At 39.5% G+C, this 19,549-nt stretch overlaps 1 protein-coding gene across 2 annotated transcripts in view; it reads left to right on the top strand.

The window, feature by feature from the left end:
* LOC129727817 (protein quick-to-court) overlaps positions 1 to 19,549 on the top strand; it is a 59,712-nt gene that overhangs the window by 14,679 nt on the left and 25,484 nt on the right. For both annotated transcript variants that reach the window (XM_055686021.1, XM_055686020.1), the window contains exon 2: positions 17,127 to 17,703. In XM_055686021.1, the coding sequence (XP_055541996.1) occupies positions 17,215 to 17,703 (489 nt within the window). In that variant the 5' untranslated portion in view covers positions 17,127 to 17,214. The remainder of the gene's footprint in view (positions 1 to 17,126; positions 17,704 to 19,549) is intronic.

Raw genomic sequence — 19,549 nt, 5'->3', positions numbered from 1 at the left:
AATTGCTTTGAGCATTATTCCAAGATCGATGTTTCGCAATAAAATCACCGATGATTAAAAATATAAATTTATTTCTTGTGAGTTTTTGCAAATCTCCCTTGAAATAATTTTTTCGCTCACCAGTGCATTGAAAAGGCAAATACACTGCGGCTATAAATAAAATGCCAATACTTGTTTCAATTCCAATTCCCAAACTCTCGATAACTTTGGTTTCAAGATGGGGTAAAACACGATGTTTTATTCGACGGTGGATAACTATTGCAACTCCACCACCGGCAACATCAAATCTATCAAACCTATGAACTATATAATTTGGGTTCTTTTTTAGTTTAATATTTGGCTTTAAAAGCGTTTCAGTCACAACTGCAATATGCACATCGTGGACTGTTAAAAAATTGAAAAATTCATCCTCTTTCGCTTTTGAAGAGCGAGCATTCCAATTTAGAAAATTTACAGCATTATTTAAAATCATTGCTGAATTTCAATTTCATAACAATATTAGTTGTAAATTTTATACCTTCTTGAACAGCCTCGTACATCGAGTTACAGTTCAACAAAACGGACATTAGCTGCAGCATGGATTGTTGTAGGTATTCAATCTTTTCTGGAGTTGGACTACCTAAATCAATACTGGCTGACTTTTCAGCACCAAACACGAATGGTTTGTTACTGTTTGAATTTGAAATATTACCTGTAAGGACACTGGCATTTCCCCCACAATTTACACATTCGAAACTATTAGTGGTCTCTTTCACGGGGCAGATATCTTTCGTGTGACCAGTGTCTCCACAAATCATACATTTTGCTGCCATATGGCAGTTTCGAGTTCCATGACCATAGGCTTGACAATTACGACATTGAGTAAGATTATGGATTCCTCAATGTCTCTTGAAATTTTCCCACTTTTTTCGCACGTTAAATAAAACATGTGCTTTTTCCAAACATTTAAAATTATTTACTTTGGAACGATCAAAATGTACTGAGTAATTTTCCTGGTGTATTCCAGTTTGATTAATTTTGGCATTTGCCTTTCGTTTCATCAAAATTACTTGGTTGGGAGCAAAACCAAGTGATTCTGACAAACATTCTTTAATTTCCTCAATAGTTTGGTCATTTGAAAGACCTTTCAAAACAGCCTTAAACGGTCTCTCGTTTTTGGCATCAAAAGAATAAAATTTATACATCTTTTCAGTCAAATACTGTAAAAGATGTTTATGGCCATCAAGAGATTCGGCCAAAATACGAATTTCGCCTTGGCGGCCACTTTGAAAATTAACTTTCACATCCGACAGAAATGATGAAAGTTCTGATCGAAATGCTTTTAAATTTGCTACAAATACCACAATAGGTGGAACTTTAACCTTCTACATAACGGCTTTATGCTCAGTATGAGAAGTTTGAATTTCTTGATCCCCAACGGAAGAAAGAATATCATACCTGTTAGTCGAAATTTCAGTGTCACTTGGAGGAGATGCCTCACGTTTCCTTGAAGCCGCATCAAAGCGAGCTTTTTTATTTTTTCCAGGCATAACTGGAAAACTTCACTACACTTTCACTTCACTATAGAATTTAATTAGAAATATCTCAAACCAAATTTGCTCACTAAACACTCGTTAACGTTAAAAACAAATTTATTACTTTGCGTTTCAACAGGTAGTCTTTCAAGAAGATTGCCTGTTGAAAGCGAAAAACAAAATTTCAATATCTCTCGGTAGTCTAAGACTTAGCCTCGAGCTGTTGGTAAAATGCGACCGTATTGTAGGACAGTTCAAGTCGATCTGCCTAACTAAAAGTATGTGTCATCCATCTGTAGGTTCATGAGGACGAACATTATATATTTTCATAAGTTCTAAGAGCTTTTGCATGAATTATAGGCTTTGAAAGAAATGATGGGACTCTTATGCGTTTATTTTTTCTCTATATACAAAAAATAAAGGAATATCAGTCTCCACGCATTCTAAGACGGCCAAGACATTTATTATAATTTCTTATTGTGTCTGTCATGTGAACAGTTTATGTATTTCAATCCAACATTTTTGGATCATACGAATTGCAATATAACGATTTGGTTTCAACAGATTGCAACATGAACTGTTGCATGGTATTTACCAAATAGCAACTAAAGCTGATAGACAAAAGCTCGTTTGACACGAGGGATCGATGCAAACCGTTAGGCCACACTCCTGAGCAATTTATTTCCACTTATCCCAGGTGCCGGATTTCTGGAAATAGTTGCCAGATAAAATTTCTTCGAAAATACACATTCGTTTGAATCAGTTTTAATGTCTCTAGCTTATTTTTAATTGAACCTTTCAAACATGAATTGTGTTTCAATTCGATTAAGCAATAATGTTTTTATGTGAACACTTTTCTGTCAATTGATAACAAAAGTGAAATGTTTTTAAAAGTCAATCGAATATATACATAGTCCATCTATGTCTCGTATGTCTTTATTTTCAATACAGGACGGGCAAGGTTTGGTATTTTTCCAGTATTTTTCAGTACAAACTTTCGAATGTCACCAAGGCATCCAAAAATTTGAACAAAAGGAGATTAATTGACAGCATAACCTAAAATTTGCCTAAAAGTCATATGGGACTCTTATACTATTATGGGCAGCATAGTAAAATGGTTTGACTTCCTCCCCTGACTAGGTTGTGTAGAACTACGTCTTTTTCTAGTTTCTAACGAAAATTGGAGATTGGAACACGTAATAATGATCAGTTAGTTTTTAACCAATTTACTTGTTTTTTGATTGATTTTGAGCTGATTGAAAAATTGTAAATTTATGAAAATTTGTAATTTCATAACGTAAACCTATTATTATTTCCTACCTAGATGCTCCTCTCATTTGATATATGCTTGAGAAATACACAATAAAAGCACTGCAGTGAGCTCTGTTGTATAGTTATTGAGCGTAATGTCCTTTCTTGTGAGAAAGCACACCAGTTTATTATCTTTCTGGAGAGATATTTCAGATTCCACTGCGGTGTTTTTTCATGCTCCTCAGATGCACACGATTCGTTGTTCCCTTCGAGCATCTGCGTCGCTTTGTCCACCAGTGTGATAGCTATTGTTTTCGCAATGAAAAATATTCTCCTATAGGCTAGTGCTTCTCTGAGGAGAAACGACGAGCCTTAATAACGCCATTTTCAAAATTTCTGGAGAACATTAAAAATGGTCATTTCAAAATTGAGATAATGCATGGAGACCGGGAATTAAATCCAGACACCATTTTGAAATATAAGATGTCAACTTCCGGTTTCCAAAAATGATCAAATTCCACCCAAAATGGTTATTCACGGGAGCACAATGTTACCCAGAGGTGTCTAGAAAACAGCCAAAATAGACCAAGAACTACTCAATATGGGTATTTCCGGAAATGAAATCATGCCCAGAGTCCGGAAACGACTCAAAGTGCAACTTTCAGGGTCTGGGAATCAGCCAAACATTGCCAAATACCACCCAATATGGTTATTTTCGAAACCAAAATGATGCCCAGAGTCCGGAAAATGACTCGCGCGCTACGGCGCTATTTTAAAATTCGAGGTGCAATCTCCGGTTTCTAAATAACAGTCAAAACTGGTCAAATACCACCTAATATAGTAATTTCCAGAGCCAAGATGATATCCCGAAGCCGTAAATCGACCAAAGATGCTGTATTGATTCTCTTTAGGCCCATTACGATATTTTCAGACATATTAATACAAGATAGTCTATCATAATCTAAGTGTTTATTATACAGCAACTGTTCGCTAACTGGGCGACGAGCACTTCCCAGTTATTGAAATCAGCTCGCTAACTGGGATATCATCTCAACGCCGAGGGGGAGTTCAATGGATAACACTGCTTCGCGACAACTTCATAAAAGGCTTGTGTTCTCAAGTTGATCACCAAATAGTGATGCCACAACTACAAACTTATCTCTCAAATAAAGCTTTTAACTTTAGTTCTATATAGCGAGTACATTAATCAGCTATATTATTGTTTTTGTATTTTAAATATGCTCGATTAGAAAAAACTTTAATTTTTCAGTTTTCGTTCCCAATCCACATGCCCCCCGTTCGTTTAGACATTTGACGTTTGTTATCTTTTTAACTGGGAATCCTCCCAGTTAGCGAGCGCCCAGTTAAAAAGAAGCCCAGTTAAAGCGTGCCCAGTTGGCGAATAGTTACTGTACAAAAATTATTGAAATGAAGAATTTTGCTCAATTCATCCTTAGTGATCTTTTGACATAGAATACGTCTTACGGTAACATATACAGGGGTCCAACTTCAATACAGGGATCCAATTTCGAAAACCGAAAACATCGAGAGCGTCACGAAAATTGTCCAATTTCAAACATTTTAAACTCAGTCAGTTTCCAACCGATTTCAGTCATTTTTGCAGCAATCGATTAGAAAATCATCTAAGCACCCATCCAAATGCAGAAAATTGTAATCTGATTGTTCGAACTGTTGTATTCTTGAAAATTGTTGAACCTTGTCGAAACGTAAATTTCAACCTTTGATTGGTCGCATGCTGCCTTTCCCTAAAAAGGACGACAGAATGGAGTACCTAGTTAACCAATAATGCACTCATCGGGCTATATAAAAGACTGCTTCTACTCCAGCAAGCTCAATTTACTAGCAGAGGGCAGCAGCGGCGGACAGTAGCAGCGATGGCAGTGGGCAAAGGCGGCCCGGAGCAACAGCGGCGGTGGTAGTGGTAAGCTGCAGTTCCTACCTTTTTCAGTTCGGCTCCCCTTCGATCCGAGTTGGACCCATCAGCGGTAATCCAATTCAGATATCGTTGGGTAAATACAGCCTGAAACTGAATGAGACTCGCACCGCCAGGTGGCTTGAGAAGCCACTATTAATGGCTGTTTGAATACTCAGATGGTCTTTTTCCCTTGGTTTTCTATATCATGACTGGAATCTTCTTAAATATCATTACTGCATCAAACATTAAGAACTACATTTTTGCTATTGCAAACACAGTCATGTAATGCGACAAAAATCCGTACCACGCGATTCATGAGAAGGGAAAGTATAAATGCATTCCAACCGAGTTTCCTTAGTGCATATAACAAAAACTGTTTTTGTACGGGTTCAATTCTATTGGAATGGATATCTTGATAAGGAAACCAAACAACGCTACCCGATCAGAAAGAAAAAAACAAAAATGTAACAGAAGCTGTTAGTTTGTTACGGGAAAAACCTTACAGGCTGTGTTTTCAATATGATCCCGTTAGGTGTCAAAATAACAGAGATTATAACAGAAATGATTCTACTAGTATCAAACACATATCAAAATTTGTTACTAATGTATCAGCTTTCTAACAAAATAAGATAGTATATATAACAGTACAATAACAAACATTGTTAGAAACAACAGGTTTTGATAAAAACGAAAAATCTAACTACTTGTTTCAGAACTACTTCATTTCAGGTTTTGTTATAATAACTCATTCAGATTCAATTTTGTTATCAAAATTATACAAATTCTTGATATTTTTCTTAGTGTAATATATTTTATTGCATTTTGAACAGCAACAGAAAACTTCTCAGTACCAAATGTAGAAAACGTCAATCTCTTTCTAAAATTATGGAGGGTTCGGATCTTATTTCCATGCACAATTTTTTATAATCAACAAATACCAATACCACCATTCTGTGCCGAACACGCATCAGTACTGGACGTGTTTGGTGATCGGTCCGATAGAGTATAAAACAAAAGACGTGTGAACAAGTGTTGGCATTGTTTGCCTGGTCGAGTGAAATAAATCCGGGTTCAAGGTCCTTCCTTTGTGCAACTGTTTCGCATCGTGACTGCCAGCTGGTGCGTAAGCCGATTTGGCTGCTGGCTGGATTGTGCTACAGCAGTGGACGAGACACAAACGAGGAAAAAGAAGAAGCCATCAGTGTCAGCGAGTTGTATCGCTGTGTGGAGTGATCTCACACCTGGCTCGCTGCTGGTGGCTGTTTGGTGCTGCTGTATTGGTGCTGCTGGCTGTAACGGCTGCTACTTCGAACGATCGGACAACCAACCTTACTGGAAGGGAGAAATAAAAAGGTACGTGTTCTTGTCAGCGCTAGTGCGCTAAGCTTAGCGCGATGGATGTAGATCCCTCGCCTCCCGCGCCACCATCCCCGAACCCCTCTGACCCTGACCCTTCTGTTACCCCCTCCCCTGTTCATTCTTCAGTCCCCCCTCGCCCCAGGCTTTACCCAGACGGAGCCCAGGGCAGCTATACTGTTTATTTTCGGCCAAAGGCAGGACCGAAATCGAAAAAGTTGAACCTCTTGCAGATTTCTAAAGACCTGACGAAGGAGTACAAGGGCGTGACCGAAATTTCCAAGGTCCGGCCTAACAAGCTCCGTGTCGTGGTCGGTAACCTGAAAGAGGCCAACGATATAGCTTGCTCTGAGCTCTTCACACGCGAGTATCGCGTTTACATACCCGCACGAGACGTGGAGATCGACGGTGTCATAACCGATTCGAGTCTGTCCGTCGAGTGTATACTGCAAAGTGCCAAAGGGTGCTTTAAGAACAAAACGTGTCCCGAAGTAAAGGTGCTCGACTGCAAGCAATTGCGGTCAGCATCGATCATCGGTGGCAAAACAGTATACACTCCGTCAGACTCGTTTCGAGTTACGTTCGCCGGGTCTGCACTACCAAGCCACGTCTCGATCCACCGGGTTCGTCTCCCTGTGAGGCTCTACGTGCCCCGCGTCATGAACTGCCTGAATTGCAAGCAGTTAGGCCATACAGCCGCCTACTGCTGCAATAAGGCACGTTGTGGCAAGTGTGGGGAGTCTCATGCGGAAGATTCTTGCAGTGTTAACGCTGAAAAGTGTATTCAATGCGGAGAAAATCTGCATGAGCTCTCGACATGTGCGGTGTACATGCAGCGCAGGGATAAAATAAAACGGTCTCTCAAAGAGCGTTCAAAGCGTTCCTACGCTGACATGCTGAAGAAGACCGTTACCACTTCTCCCGTTACTTCGAACCCCTTCGATCTGTTGCCCTCTGAGGAAACCGATTCTGACGATTCACCAGCGGGAGCATCTTAGGCCAATCCTGGGGAGTCTAGAAAGAGGAAAAATATTTCCTCTCCTAAACTTCCCAGAAAAGGTCCTAAGATTACTCAAAGTGAAATGAAAGTTACAAACAAACCAAACAGTGCTGCGGAAAAACCGAAGCAAACTCCTCCTGGGCTGGCAAATTTAAAGTCCCAGAAGGAGTTCCCAGCACTGCCAGGAACATCTAAAACCCCAGTTGCTCCTTTTACACTCCCAGTTGATGAAACAAACTCTGGATTAGTGAAATTTTCTGACATTGTGGACTGGATTTTTGAAACTTTCAATGTACCCGATCCAATTAAAATTTTTCTTACAGCATTCCTCCCAACAGTTAGATCATTTTTGAAGCAGTTGACTGCCCAATGGCCTCTCCTTGCAGTGATTGTATCCTTCGATGCCTAATTCAACTGCGTATATGAAGGATTCTATCTCTGTCTTACAGTGGAATTGTAGAAGTATTTTACCAAAAATTGATTCGTTTAAAGTTTTGATAAATAAAAACAAATGCGATGCATTTTCCCTTTGTGAAACTTGGCTTACTTCAAATATTGATCTCAACTTCCATGATTTTAATATTATTCGCCTTGATCGAGACACCCCATATGGAGGAGTACTTTTAGGGATTAAAAAGTGCTATTCTTTCTATCGTATTAACCTCCCCTCGATTCCAGGCATCGAAGTTGTCGCATGTCAAATGACAATACAAGGTAAAGAGCTTTGTATTGCCTCAATATATATTCCCCCCAGAGCACAGGTTGGGCAACGGCTGCTCTTTGATTTAATAGAACTTCTTCCCTCGCCACGTTTGATTTTGGGAGACTTCAACTCTCATGGCGTGGCTTGGGGTTCCCCATACAATGATAACCGCTCCTCTTTAATCTATAACCTTTGCGATGACTTCGACATGACTATTTTAAACAACGGTGAAATGGCACGTATCCCGAAACCTCCAGCGCGCCCAAGCGCTTTGGATCTATCCTTATGTTCGACGTCGCTACGGTTGGATTGCACATGGAAGGTAATCCTCGATCCTCACGGTAGCGACCATCTGCCTATTCTTATTTCAATTACTAACGGGTCAACTCGCATGCGACCAATTGACATTCCGTATGACCTCACACGAAATGTCGATTGGAAGTTATACGAGGAAATGATTTCAAAAGCGGTCGAGTCGATTCAACATCATTCACCACTTGAAGAATACAACCTCCTCGCGGGCTTGATTCTCGACGCCGCGTTGCAAGCCCAAACGAAGAAATATCCCGGCGTAACGATCAAAGAACGGCCTCCCACTCCGTGGTGGGACCAAGAGTGCTCCGATGTCTACACGCAAAGATCCGACGCGTTTAAGGCCTACCAGAAGGGAGGTATACCTGGCGACTATTTACGGTATTCGGAGCTTGATAACAAGCTTAAAAGCTTGGCTAAAGCAAAGAAACGCGGATATTAGCGTCGGTTCGTGAACGAGACGTCGAGGGAGACATCGATGAGCACTCTTTGGAACACAGCCCGAAGAATGCGGAATCGCGTAACGGTCAACGAAAGCGAGGAGTCTTCAAGTAGGTGGATATTTGATTTTGCCAGGAAAGTATGTCCGGACTCTGTTCCTGAGCAAAATATTGTTCGCGATGCGTCTCCGGGCCACGACGCGATAGAACCACCTTTTACGATGGCAGAACTTTCAGTTGCCCTCCTGTCCTGTAACAATAACGCGCCTGGATTAGATAGAATCAAATTCAACTTGATGAAGAATCTACCCGGCAATGCCAAGAGGCGCTTGTTGAACTTGTTCAATAAGTTCCTGGAGCAAAACATTGTACCGCAGGATTGGAGGCAAGTGAAGGTGATCGCCATCCAAAAACCAGGGAAACCAGCTTCTAATCACAACTCTTATAGGCCGATTGCAATGCTATCCTGTATCCGGAAATTGATGGAAAAAATGATACTCCGTCGTTTAGACCACTGGGTCGAATCAAATGGTCTACTATCAGAAACTCAATTTGGCTTCCGCCGTGCCAAAGGGACGAATGATTGTCTTGCGTTGCTTTCAACAGATATTCAGCTGGCGTATGCTCGTAAAGAACAAATGGCGTCTGCGTTCTTGGACATTAAGGGGGCTTTTGATTCCGTTTCTATTGACATTCTTTCGGGTAAACTTCACCGACAAGGATTTTCTCCAATTTTGAACAATTTTTTGCACAATTTGTTGTCCGAAAAGCACATGCATTTTACGCATGGCGATTTGGCAACTTTTCGCATTAGCTACATGGGTCTTCCCCAGGGCTCATGTTTAAGCCCCCTTCTTTACAACTTTTATGTAAATGACATCGACGAATGTCTGGCAAATTCATGCACGATAAGACAACTTGCAGACGACAGTGTAATCTCTGTTACAGGAGCCAAAGCTGCCGATTTGCAAGGACCATTGCAAGATACCTTGGACAATTTGTCTGCTTGGGCTTTACAGCTAGGTATCGAATTCTCTCCGGAGAAGACTGAGATAGTAGTTTTTTCTAGAAAGCATGAACCTGCTCAGCTTCAAACACAATTAATGGGTAAAACGATTTCTCAGGTTTTGGTACACAAATATCTTGGTGTCTGGTTCGACTCTAAAGGCACCTGGGGTTGTCACGTGAGGTATCTGATGAAAAAATGTCAACAAAGAGTGAATTTTCTTCGTACAATAGCCGGACAATGGTGGGGAGCCCATCCAGGAGACCTTATAAGGCTTTACCAAACAACGATATTGTCTGTTATTGAATACGGGTGTTTCTGCTTCCGCTCCGCAGCAAACACACATTTGATCAAACTGGAGCGAATACAATATCGTTGTTTGCGTATCGCCTTAGGTTGCATGCAGTCGACCCATACGATGAGTTTGGAGGTTTTAGCTGGAGTACTACCATTGAAAAACCGCTTCTGGAGCCTGTCTTCTCGTATTCTAATCAAATGTGAGGTCTTGAACCGTCCCGTGATTGAAAATTTTGAAAGGTTAATCGAACTTAATTCTCAAACCCGTTTTATGACATTGTATTTCAATCACATGTCCCAAAATATTAACCCTTCTTCGAATATTCCAAATCGTGTCGACTTATCAAATACTTCTGATTCTACTGTGTTTTTCGATACATCCATGATAGAAGAAACTCGTGGAATCCCGGATCATTTACGCGTGCAGCAGACCCCTAAAATTTTTTCCAATAAATATCGAAACATCAACTGCGACAATATGTACTACACTGACGGATCACTTCTTGATGGGTCCACTGGCTTCGGTATCTTCAATAACAATTTAACCGTCTCCCATAAGCTCGATAATCCTGCTTCTGTTTACGTCGCAGAATTAGCTGCAATTCAGTACACCCTAGGGATTATCGAAAAAATGCCCACGGACCATTATTTCATCTTTACGGACAGTCTCAGTTCCATTGAGGCTCTCCGATCGATGAAAGATGTTAAGCACTCTCCGTATTTCCTGGGGAAAATACGGGAACATCTGAGTGCTTTATCCGAAAAATCTACTCAGATTACCTTAGCGTGGGTCCCTTCTCACTGCTCGATACCGGGTAATGAGAAAGCGGACTCTTTGGCTAAGGTGGGCGCAACAAACGGTGATATTTATGAAAGACCAATTGCCTTTAATGAATTTTTCGCACTTGTACGTCAGAATACGATCATCAGTTGGCAAAATGCTTGGACCAGAGGGGAATTGGGAAGGTGGTTACATTCCATAATCCCCAAAGTATCGACGAACCCGTGGTTCAAGGGGTTGGATGTAGGTCGGGATTTCATTTGCGTGATGTCCCGGCTTATGTCCAATCACTATAGATTTGACGCGCTCCTCCGTCGTGTTGGGCTCGGGGAAAGTGGTATCTGTGCCTGTGGTGAAGGTTATCACGACATAGAGCATGTGGTTTGGTCATGCCCTGTACACCGTGACGCCAGGTCTAAATTAATAGCTTCCCTGCAGGCCGAGGGTAGACAGCCGGCTGTTCCTGTTCGTGATGTCTTGGCGAGCCGTGACCTATCCTACATGTCCCTTATATACGTTTTCCTGAAATCCATCCACGCCCCAGTCTAGTCCCGTTCCCCTCCGTCTACACCCAACAAAACGACAAGAACACGTTTGAACCTTAAGCACAAAACCAGCAACCAGACCCCGCACAATAGAACCAGGACCCAAGGACTACGAGCCTCTGTCCCAACTCACGACATCGTGGCTCAGCAGAACGAATCCATACATGCCATTCGACGATTATCAGACGACCATTGAACAACAAAACACTGATTGGAAATCCCATGCTAGTTTTAAGTTAGACTTAATTTCAGCTCGTAGTCGGCAGCGAGGATAAAAAATTTGCTTTAGTTTTTAAGTCATCAGATATAATTGGCGCCGTTAAACATTAAATTGTATTTGTGCCGTGTCAAATAAATGTTATGTGAAGAAAAAAAAAATACCAATACCTCGAGACAATTCAACACAAGAGTAACATCGTAAGCGAATAAAATGAAAAGCAAAGGGCCGTAATGGAAACCTTACGGAACTCCAGATGTCGATTTTACTGGTACAGAAAGGTGTGTCTTATTCGTCCGATAAAATTCAATCCATTCAAGTAGTCCTGTCTCAAATCCTAGTTTTTCGAGTTCGAAAATATATACTCTGTCTATTTCTCTCTGATTCACGAAAGCTTTGAAAAGTTTACCTCATTTTTTCTTTAAGCTCGACTAGAATTCTAGAACATTCTTTTCGAGACTCATGACCCATGCCAAATTTTGGAAAAAAACTGAGACCCTCCGTATTATATTGTATGATAAAATAAACAACGTCAATAAGGAAATTAAAAATCTTCAAAATGTTTCTAGAAACGTGTGAATGTTTCGAAAAAATATGCAATAGTGATTAACTAGACTGTGACGGATGCATTTAAGAGCACTGAAACCGACTCATTCGTTCACGGTGCTCCCACAGACCGTTATTATCAAACCAAAAATACCATTAAAACGGTGAACGCCAGTTTGTTCGTTATAATGTAAATTGTAATAAATATGTTGGTATTGTAAATTGTAATAAATATGTTGGTATTGCTCTGTCTCATTAGCGTAGGAAAGGGGAGGGGGGCGTATTTGTACTCTGTAAACTCAAAAACTAAACTTCCTCCACGATAGCTGTGCAAATTTTATGTACAAAGGTTTTTCGGTATGAGGCGGGGATTTACGGCATTACTGTTTAATCTGAGACTTTGCTATATCTCAGTGGCGTAGTAAAGTAGTAGTAGGAGGGAAGTATGAGTTGTGTCATCATTTATTAATTAATAATTTAACTATTCAGTTAATAACATAGAGATCCTACAGCTACAGATTTTGTCTATCTCATTAGCGTGGGCAGGAAGAGGGTGCAGCAAGGATGAATTTATTCTTTGTAAACTCCAATATAACAAACTCGATCATTATGCCTATTTGTAAACATTTATTCTAAAATTCGAGGTGAGTTTCTGTTCAAATTATTTGGCGGTATCACAGTGGCGTAGTTAAATGTTATATTTTTGGGTAATGGTTTTATTTTAGTCTTATCTTTGGTACAAGCAGTCGAATTCTGCAACCGAAAAACTGAGTTGAAAAGGATCTATCTATTTACCGTTAATTGTTTATGTGTATGTTAAGTTTATTTTGTTGAGCGACCTCTCACTAATATAATTTAAATTGAAAAAAAGAAGTTACGCCCTTTTCGAAGCTTAGACTTATTATTGGTTACGCAAATTACTTATACACTACCCGTCATAAGTTTGGAATCGCTTTACTGAGTATTGCAACACCCAGTTTGAATATTGCAACATCCCGAAAAGTTTAGCATCACTTGATATGGGCAGATTAATGTAACTCTATCTCTTGATTCTGGAAACCTAGAGAGTTGTGGTCTTCAGCAAAGTTGCTCAGGAGGTTAAGGGCTTGTGATTGGAGAAAAGTTTAGTTCGGAATTCAGCAACACAGCGCTAGTGTGCATGAAATTTTGAGTGTTTTGAACGCTATTCAGCTCAATAATCCCACCATTTAGAGAGTTGCGTTTTTTAGCAAAGTTACTCAAGAGGTCAAAGGCTTGTAATTGGCGGACAGTATAGTGCGGAATTCAACCGCACCGCAGCGCTAGTGTGCATGTAATTTCGAGCGCTTCGAACTTAGTTTAGCTCAATAATCACATCTTTCACACTTATGTGTACACATGACGAAGTAAAACCAATTTGAATGTTGACAATTTGATCACCACTCACAATACGTAAGCTTGTGTGTGTTTATTCTAAAGAAGTGCCTTCATTTGACATAACATATAGCATGCGACTGTGTTGGCATGTTGACAGTTTGATCACCAACATTAACAACCCGTTCTACAATGGGGAAAACGGACAATATCGCGACTAAATTGATTACCTCGGCTGCAAACAGTTGTAGTAGACATGCCTCTAATCCGATGATGAAGGATTTGAACACCACAGAGGGCATTTCGTATTACTTTCCGCTGCAAGCTGATTACCGAACACGCAACGCCGTCGGCTCATATGCAAGCCGAGTGATTGTGACTGCAGTACTTGGCGCGTTCGAGAAGGCGCGTGTACGCCCCATCCAACGATCAGACACCCGAACCGAAATGTATACACGAAGTCAAAAACATTCGCCCTGGTGATTGTCGAAGTTGCCGAAGTTATCGAAGTCGTATTTTATTTAGTAGTCGTAGCGCCTCATAGTGGGGTAATTCAGTACTAAATTGTCTACCATGTAGAAGCCCTAAGCATCCTGAACAAGTTTGCTGAACACCGCAACTTTCTAGCAGGTCGGAATAGTGAGATTAGTTAAGTTCAAAATACGACAAATTGTGTGCCAACTAGCGCCACATAGCGGTAGAATTTCACACTGAATTGGCCACCATACAGTAGCCTTTGACCTTCGAAACAAGTTTGCTGAAAACCGCAACTTTCTAGGTTGTCAAAAACACGAGATATCCGCCTATTCCAGGTGATGCTAAACTTTTCGGGAGGCGTTGCAATATTCAAACTGGGTGTTGCAATACACAGTAAAGCGATTCCAAACTTATGACGGGTAGTGTAGGTGGGCAAAATATCTATACCTACAATTTGAAATCTGAGAGACTAAAACCAATAACTGGTCAAGTGTGTATGAATTTCCTAAGAATATCGGCCATTTTAACATAAAACGGACATAACTCAAAAATTCTACCAATGATTTTTTCAAAAATTTACCCAGAGATGAAGGACATTACAACGAACAAACTGGCGTTCGCCATTTTGATGGTACAGTTACCGTTCGATAACTGCAAGACTTTTAACTGCAACGCTTTTTAACTGCAAGACCGATAACTGCAACAACTTTGCAGTTATCGGACCGCAGTCCGTCAAATCTGATGTCAAAGTCATATTTGACATTGAAGTGACAGATCTCGCGGGGGGATTCTAAATGCACTCGAAAATGAAAATTGTTAAATCTCTAGAAACACTTAAAAAGGACTATTTCATTTCTCTCGATTTTTTTTCGATTTCGTTTACTTGTCTCTTTATTCTAGAGGGGAGATTATAGATCTCCACTATTAATCAATGAAGCAAAATCACCATATTATGTGGTTCACTTTCCGTAATTATTATAAGAGAAAAAAATCCCTTGTGCATTGTTCGGCTAGCTTTCACTACTCAACGAGGCAGTGCATAATAGATCACAAACAATATTTTGTGACCTAGCGTTAAATAGACCATTTTACGAACTGACAGGTGTCACAGATCCTGCTGATATTGATGTTGATTTTACTTGCGTTTTGTCATCGGTTCCAAGCTTTCTATCAAAATTTCATGCATCAATTGAGTTCAGAAACGTCTCGTAAAATGGTATATTGCTGGGAGGGAGAAACGAATACTACACACAAAACAGAGAACACGCACATGCGTCGTTTTCTGATAGCGTGTAACTATCTTCTTGCTGTAACGCATGCATGACTCAAACGAAGTTTTTAGTAACACCAGGAATTCGCGTTGACGGTGTTGCTGATATTTGTTTGGTTTTTGCGTGCGAAAAAGAAGGAAGGAAATATTTTTGCTTTTGTCATCACGCATATTCTGACAATCACATATGAGAGCTCACATAAGTGCGAACAGCCTTCAAAATCTATGTCAACGCGAATAATGTGCAAATTTTATAGACTAATTTTCGAGTCTGAGTTTTTTTCAATTTGCCGTTGTATAAAAGTTTTTTTTTTCAAAGTTTTGAGTTCGACCGTGATGAAGTGTGTTCGAAATTGTAACCAAAGCCTTAAATCCAGAGAAGCGCAAGTTTATTAATCAAAGTACGCTAGCATGATTATTACTTAAAGCTTATGAAATTTAATATTTTACATAAAAACAAACCAAAATATTTTGTGAAACGACAATGAATACAAAAAATGTTTGCGATGAATATTTTTCCGAGCAACTGAGAGGTATCAGTTATAACAATACTTATCGCAAAAAAATGCTTTTTTTTCCTTGGTTCAAATTGACAATCGATGACAGCTCATTCTGGTTCATTTTGACACTCACACAGCTTCGTATCCGTTTCTCCCTCCCAGGTATATTGTAGTGATGAACTTTGTCTTCGCCTACATATTGGTTATGTAAAGTAGTTACTAAAACGCAATAAATTACAATGCGGAAATATGAATAGCAAATTGATTAATCGAAAAGCTTGCCTGTTTTAGTTTTCTGCTATTTTTGCCACTATTCCATTAAAAAATACATTTCAACATCATTGAGAACAAAAATGGTAGTGACGGACCCCCCTCTAAATTTTGGCATGTGTCAAGTGTTGCAGTTATGGAACGGCATTCGATAACTGCAATGTAAACATGTTGCAGTTATCGAACGACGACTGTATTTTTTGTTTGATATAATAACGGTCAGTGGGAGCACCGTGTCGTTGCTAAGATAGTTTGTCTCAGACAAACGATAGCTATATGTGACACTCACACTGCTTCAATATTCGCATCTGAATCACGGAGATGGAAATCCTGTCAGCTACCATTTGACACGTTTCCAACATCCCTGGCACCCGAAAAATGGACAGTTCACCCTTTTCTTGTGTTGATTCGGGGAATACGACCAAATATTGACTGTACTTATTGATAGCATTTCAAATCATTGTAGGCAATTTCTAAAAACCTATGCATATTATTTTGATGTTCTAAGTCAGCGGTTGTCAACCTGGGATACGCATACCCCTAGGGGTGCGCGAAAGCCTTTATGAGATACACGAGAGAAAAATCAGTAATGGCGAACAAAGTAATTTTTCTTTATAATACTTTGTTGTTCACATGATCTACCACTACTCTCTCCCACTCTGTGAGAACATTCTAAACCCAGGGGGTACAATTGATTTGTAAAATCGCCAAGGGGCAGACAAAAAAAAGGTTGAGAACCACTGATATTTAGTATATTTGTTCTGTATCGAGATAAAGTGAAGTATGCTGTAACAACAAATGAAATGTTTTTCTGATAAACGGTATAGGAAAAAATGTTCGTTACACCAGAAAGCTACCTTACCAGTCCCTTGATCTGAATCGAACGTACAGCCTTTCTTTGTAAGGAAGGCAAAAGCAAAGGGGGGCTATTTTCATATAGTTTGTCAAGGGCGAAGTCAACCCTCATTACGTATCAATATACAATTCAACCCTTCGTTGTGTTAAATGTTTAACTTAAATCAGCGATTTCATATTGTGTGTATCTCCGTAAAATTAACAGAAAGTTAATCAAATAAGATAAATTTAACTTCATTCACTGTTATCCATATTCTCTATTGACGATTGAAGTGAATTTCTTTCTATAAGGCGACAATAAGATTTGACACATTAAAAAACTGATAGTATCAGTTTGTTGAAAAATGTAAAAAAAATATTGATTGTTTCTACTTGTTTCATATGCTGTACAATGGTTTTATTTTCTTGTTAATGATTTCTGTACTCACAGTACACTTTTGTACTCAAATTCTAAAATATTGCTCATTTCTATTGTTATTCTTTTACACCGTTTACAGATACAGCCTAAGAGGTCACCATCAATCCTGCCTTTCTAGATGATACTTGACATCCAGGTGTCACCAACAGCAAACCCATCTCGCGAGAATGTCCTCGAAACCAGCGACCCCGCTGGAAGTGCGACGCATTTTCCCGGGCGAAAACGAAAGCACCCGGATCCCGATGCTTTCGCCAACCCCTTTTCGCCGGACCCAGTCGTTGCGTATGCGCACTAGCCAGAGCTTCCATGACTACCAACATTACCGCCTGTGTAAGTGTGGTAGTGGAAATATGCACCATCCAGCGAATCTATCAAGTCCTTCGTCATCGAGCATAAAAGTGAAAAATTCCTACTCCAATGGGGGCAAATCAAATAGTCTCCATCACCGTCCGCCGGCGGGTGCCTCAGAGGAGCCACTCGGCACAGGAGACCCTTCGGCTGGTGGCCGTAAGGACTCGTCAGCCGGCGGAAGTGTACAACTGCCGAATGGTATAATCTATCACAGCTGCAGTGCTGGTACAATACCGTCGGGGCAGAAATCTTCGTCCCTGCAGTCAACTCGCAAAAACAGCCTGACGAAAAATGACCGTGGAATGGTAAGTGGCCTTTTTGCTTATTTATTGCATGTTAATGTGGCCCACGGGTTCCAATGTTTGGTGAAAAATTATGTAATCCGAGACAGTGCGAAACGTGACGTTACGTAGGTCAAGATATGAAAGGATACATCTCTTAAAGCTACCAGCTGACAGGTGTATGTGTTTACATTGGCTGGTCTACATTCAAGAACTAAACCACCCACACAGCAGCTTCTCTCGAGTGCAAAATTTACGATTGTATTATTGGAAAGATATATCTTGAAGCATAGTTTTTCTGCGTAATTCGATATTATTTACGTTCTAGTTATTGTGCGGTTTCAAATTGAGTTCAGTAAATGTTAATGCTAGGTGAAAGTGCTAACGATGAATGAAAACCGTGCTAAAATTCGATCGGTTCATTTTGACAATGTGAGTAAAAGAATCTGTATCAAGAAAACTTATCTTTAGAAATCAATATACCATAATTTTCTTGACAAAAAGTTGAACAACAATTTTTTCCATTCGGGATTTGCTGATGAAAATAGTGTTTCGATATATTTCGCTCCAATATTGTGATGCTGAATGAAAATCGGAATATGCTTAAAAAAATGGAAACGGATCCCGAAAGTTGACATTTGAAAGTCTAATTTGGAATGCCGGGAAAGTGCTAAATTAGCTGCTCATGTAGTGCAGTGGAGTGGAATATTTTACGTGGAATGGAGAGTTTAAAAACAACATTTGAAACTGTTTTTCAAAGATGGAATAATAACTTAAACAATCCTTTCTAAAAACTGAAACTAATGCTTTTCATGAAGTTCGTTACTAAAACCTTAACAGGAACTTCAACGCGCACGGCATAGAAAAATTGTGTTTCTATTTGACAAAAATTGTTTATGGTAATTGCATTGGTACTTCTATAAGTGCATAATTAGGAAAATGAAGAGGGTCTAAAATGTGGCAAGGAAACCGATTTTTTTTTTCATAGTACCGGTACAGATAGAATACGTATATAATATATCAGAGATTTTCGTTTCGAAGGCCAATATGGAGAATCGCATGAGACTGAAAAATACGTCTACGGATGTTCACATCCGTTTAACTAAAAACCTTAGAGAAATCAATAGTCGCTAAAGAAACAATTTGCGAACATTGCGCATTTTTTATACATGTGTTTTTTTTAAGGGGGGGATTTGTTAGTAGCTTAAGTATTTATGATAAATATTAGTAAATAATGAGTATGTGTATCTTCTCAACACTGTTAGAAATTTGTAATTTTAATTGTTAAGATTTGTTTGCTTTCGCAAATAGGACTTATCATTCGTAGGGATTTAAACCTACTTGTCAGAAAAGGGGAAGTAAACTTACAACTAACTTAATTGCTAACTTATTGGCTATAAATAGAGCTTATCGTAGCAATTGAGGATTGCAACGATTTTTGTCGAAAATTGTTAATAATTTTATTTGACATAGCTTCTAATGGTTCAACACCAGTAAGTCTATGTAATTCGAGTGTACCAAACCAAGGAGGACGCTTCAAAATCATTTCCAAAATTTTATTCTGAATCCTTTGGAGCGTTTTCTTCCTTGTTGAACAGCAACTTGACCAGATCGGTACAGCATAAAGCATTGCTGGTCTAAAAATTTGTTTGTAAATCAAAAGTTTGTTCTTTAAACAAAGTTCAGAATTCCTGTTAAGGAGAGGATATAATCATCTCGTATATTTGATGCACTTGGCTTGTATACTCTCAATGTGCTCTTTGAAAATAAGTTTTTTATCATAAATTAGTCCCAAGTACTTAACCTTGTCAGACAAACTTAGAATAACCCCATTCATCTTGATTATACATGTGTTTATTTACGTGTTTAC

This window comes from Wyeomyia smithii, chromosome 3 (assembly GCF_029784165.1).
Source record: "Wyeomyia smithii strain HCP4-BCI-WySm-NY-G18 chromosome 3, ASM2978416v1, whole genome shotgun sequence".
NCBI classification, from domain to species: domain Eukaryota; kingdom Metazoa; phylum Arthropoda; class Insecta; order Diptera; family Culicidae; genus Wyeomyia; species Wyeomyia smithii.
Note: the sequence above shows the minus strand (reverse complement) of the source record. Positions and strands in the feature narration are given on the sequence as shown.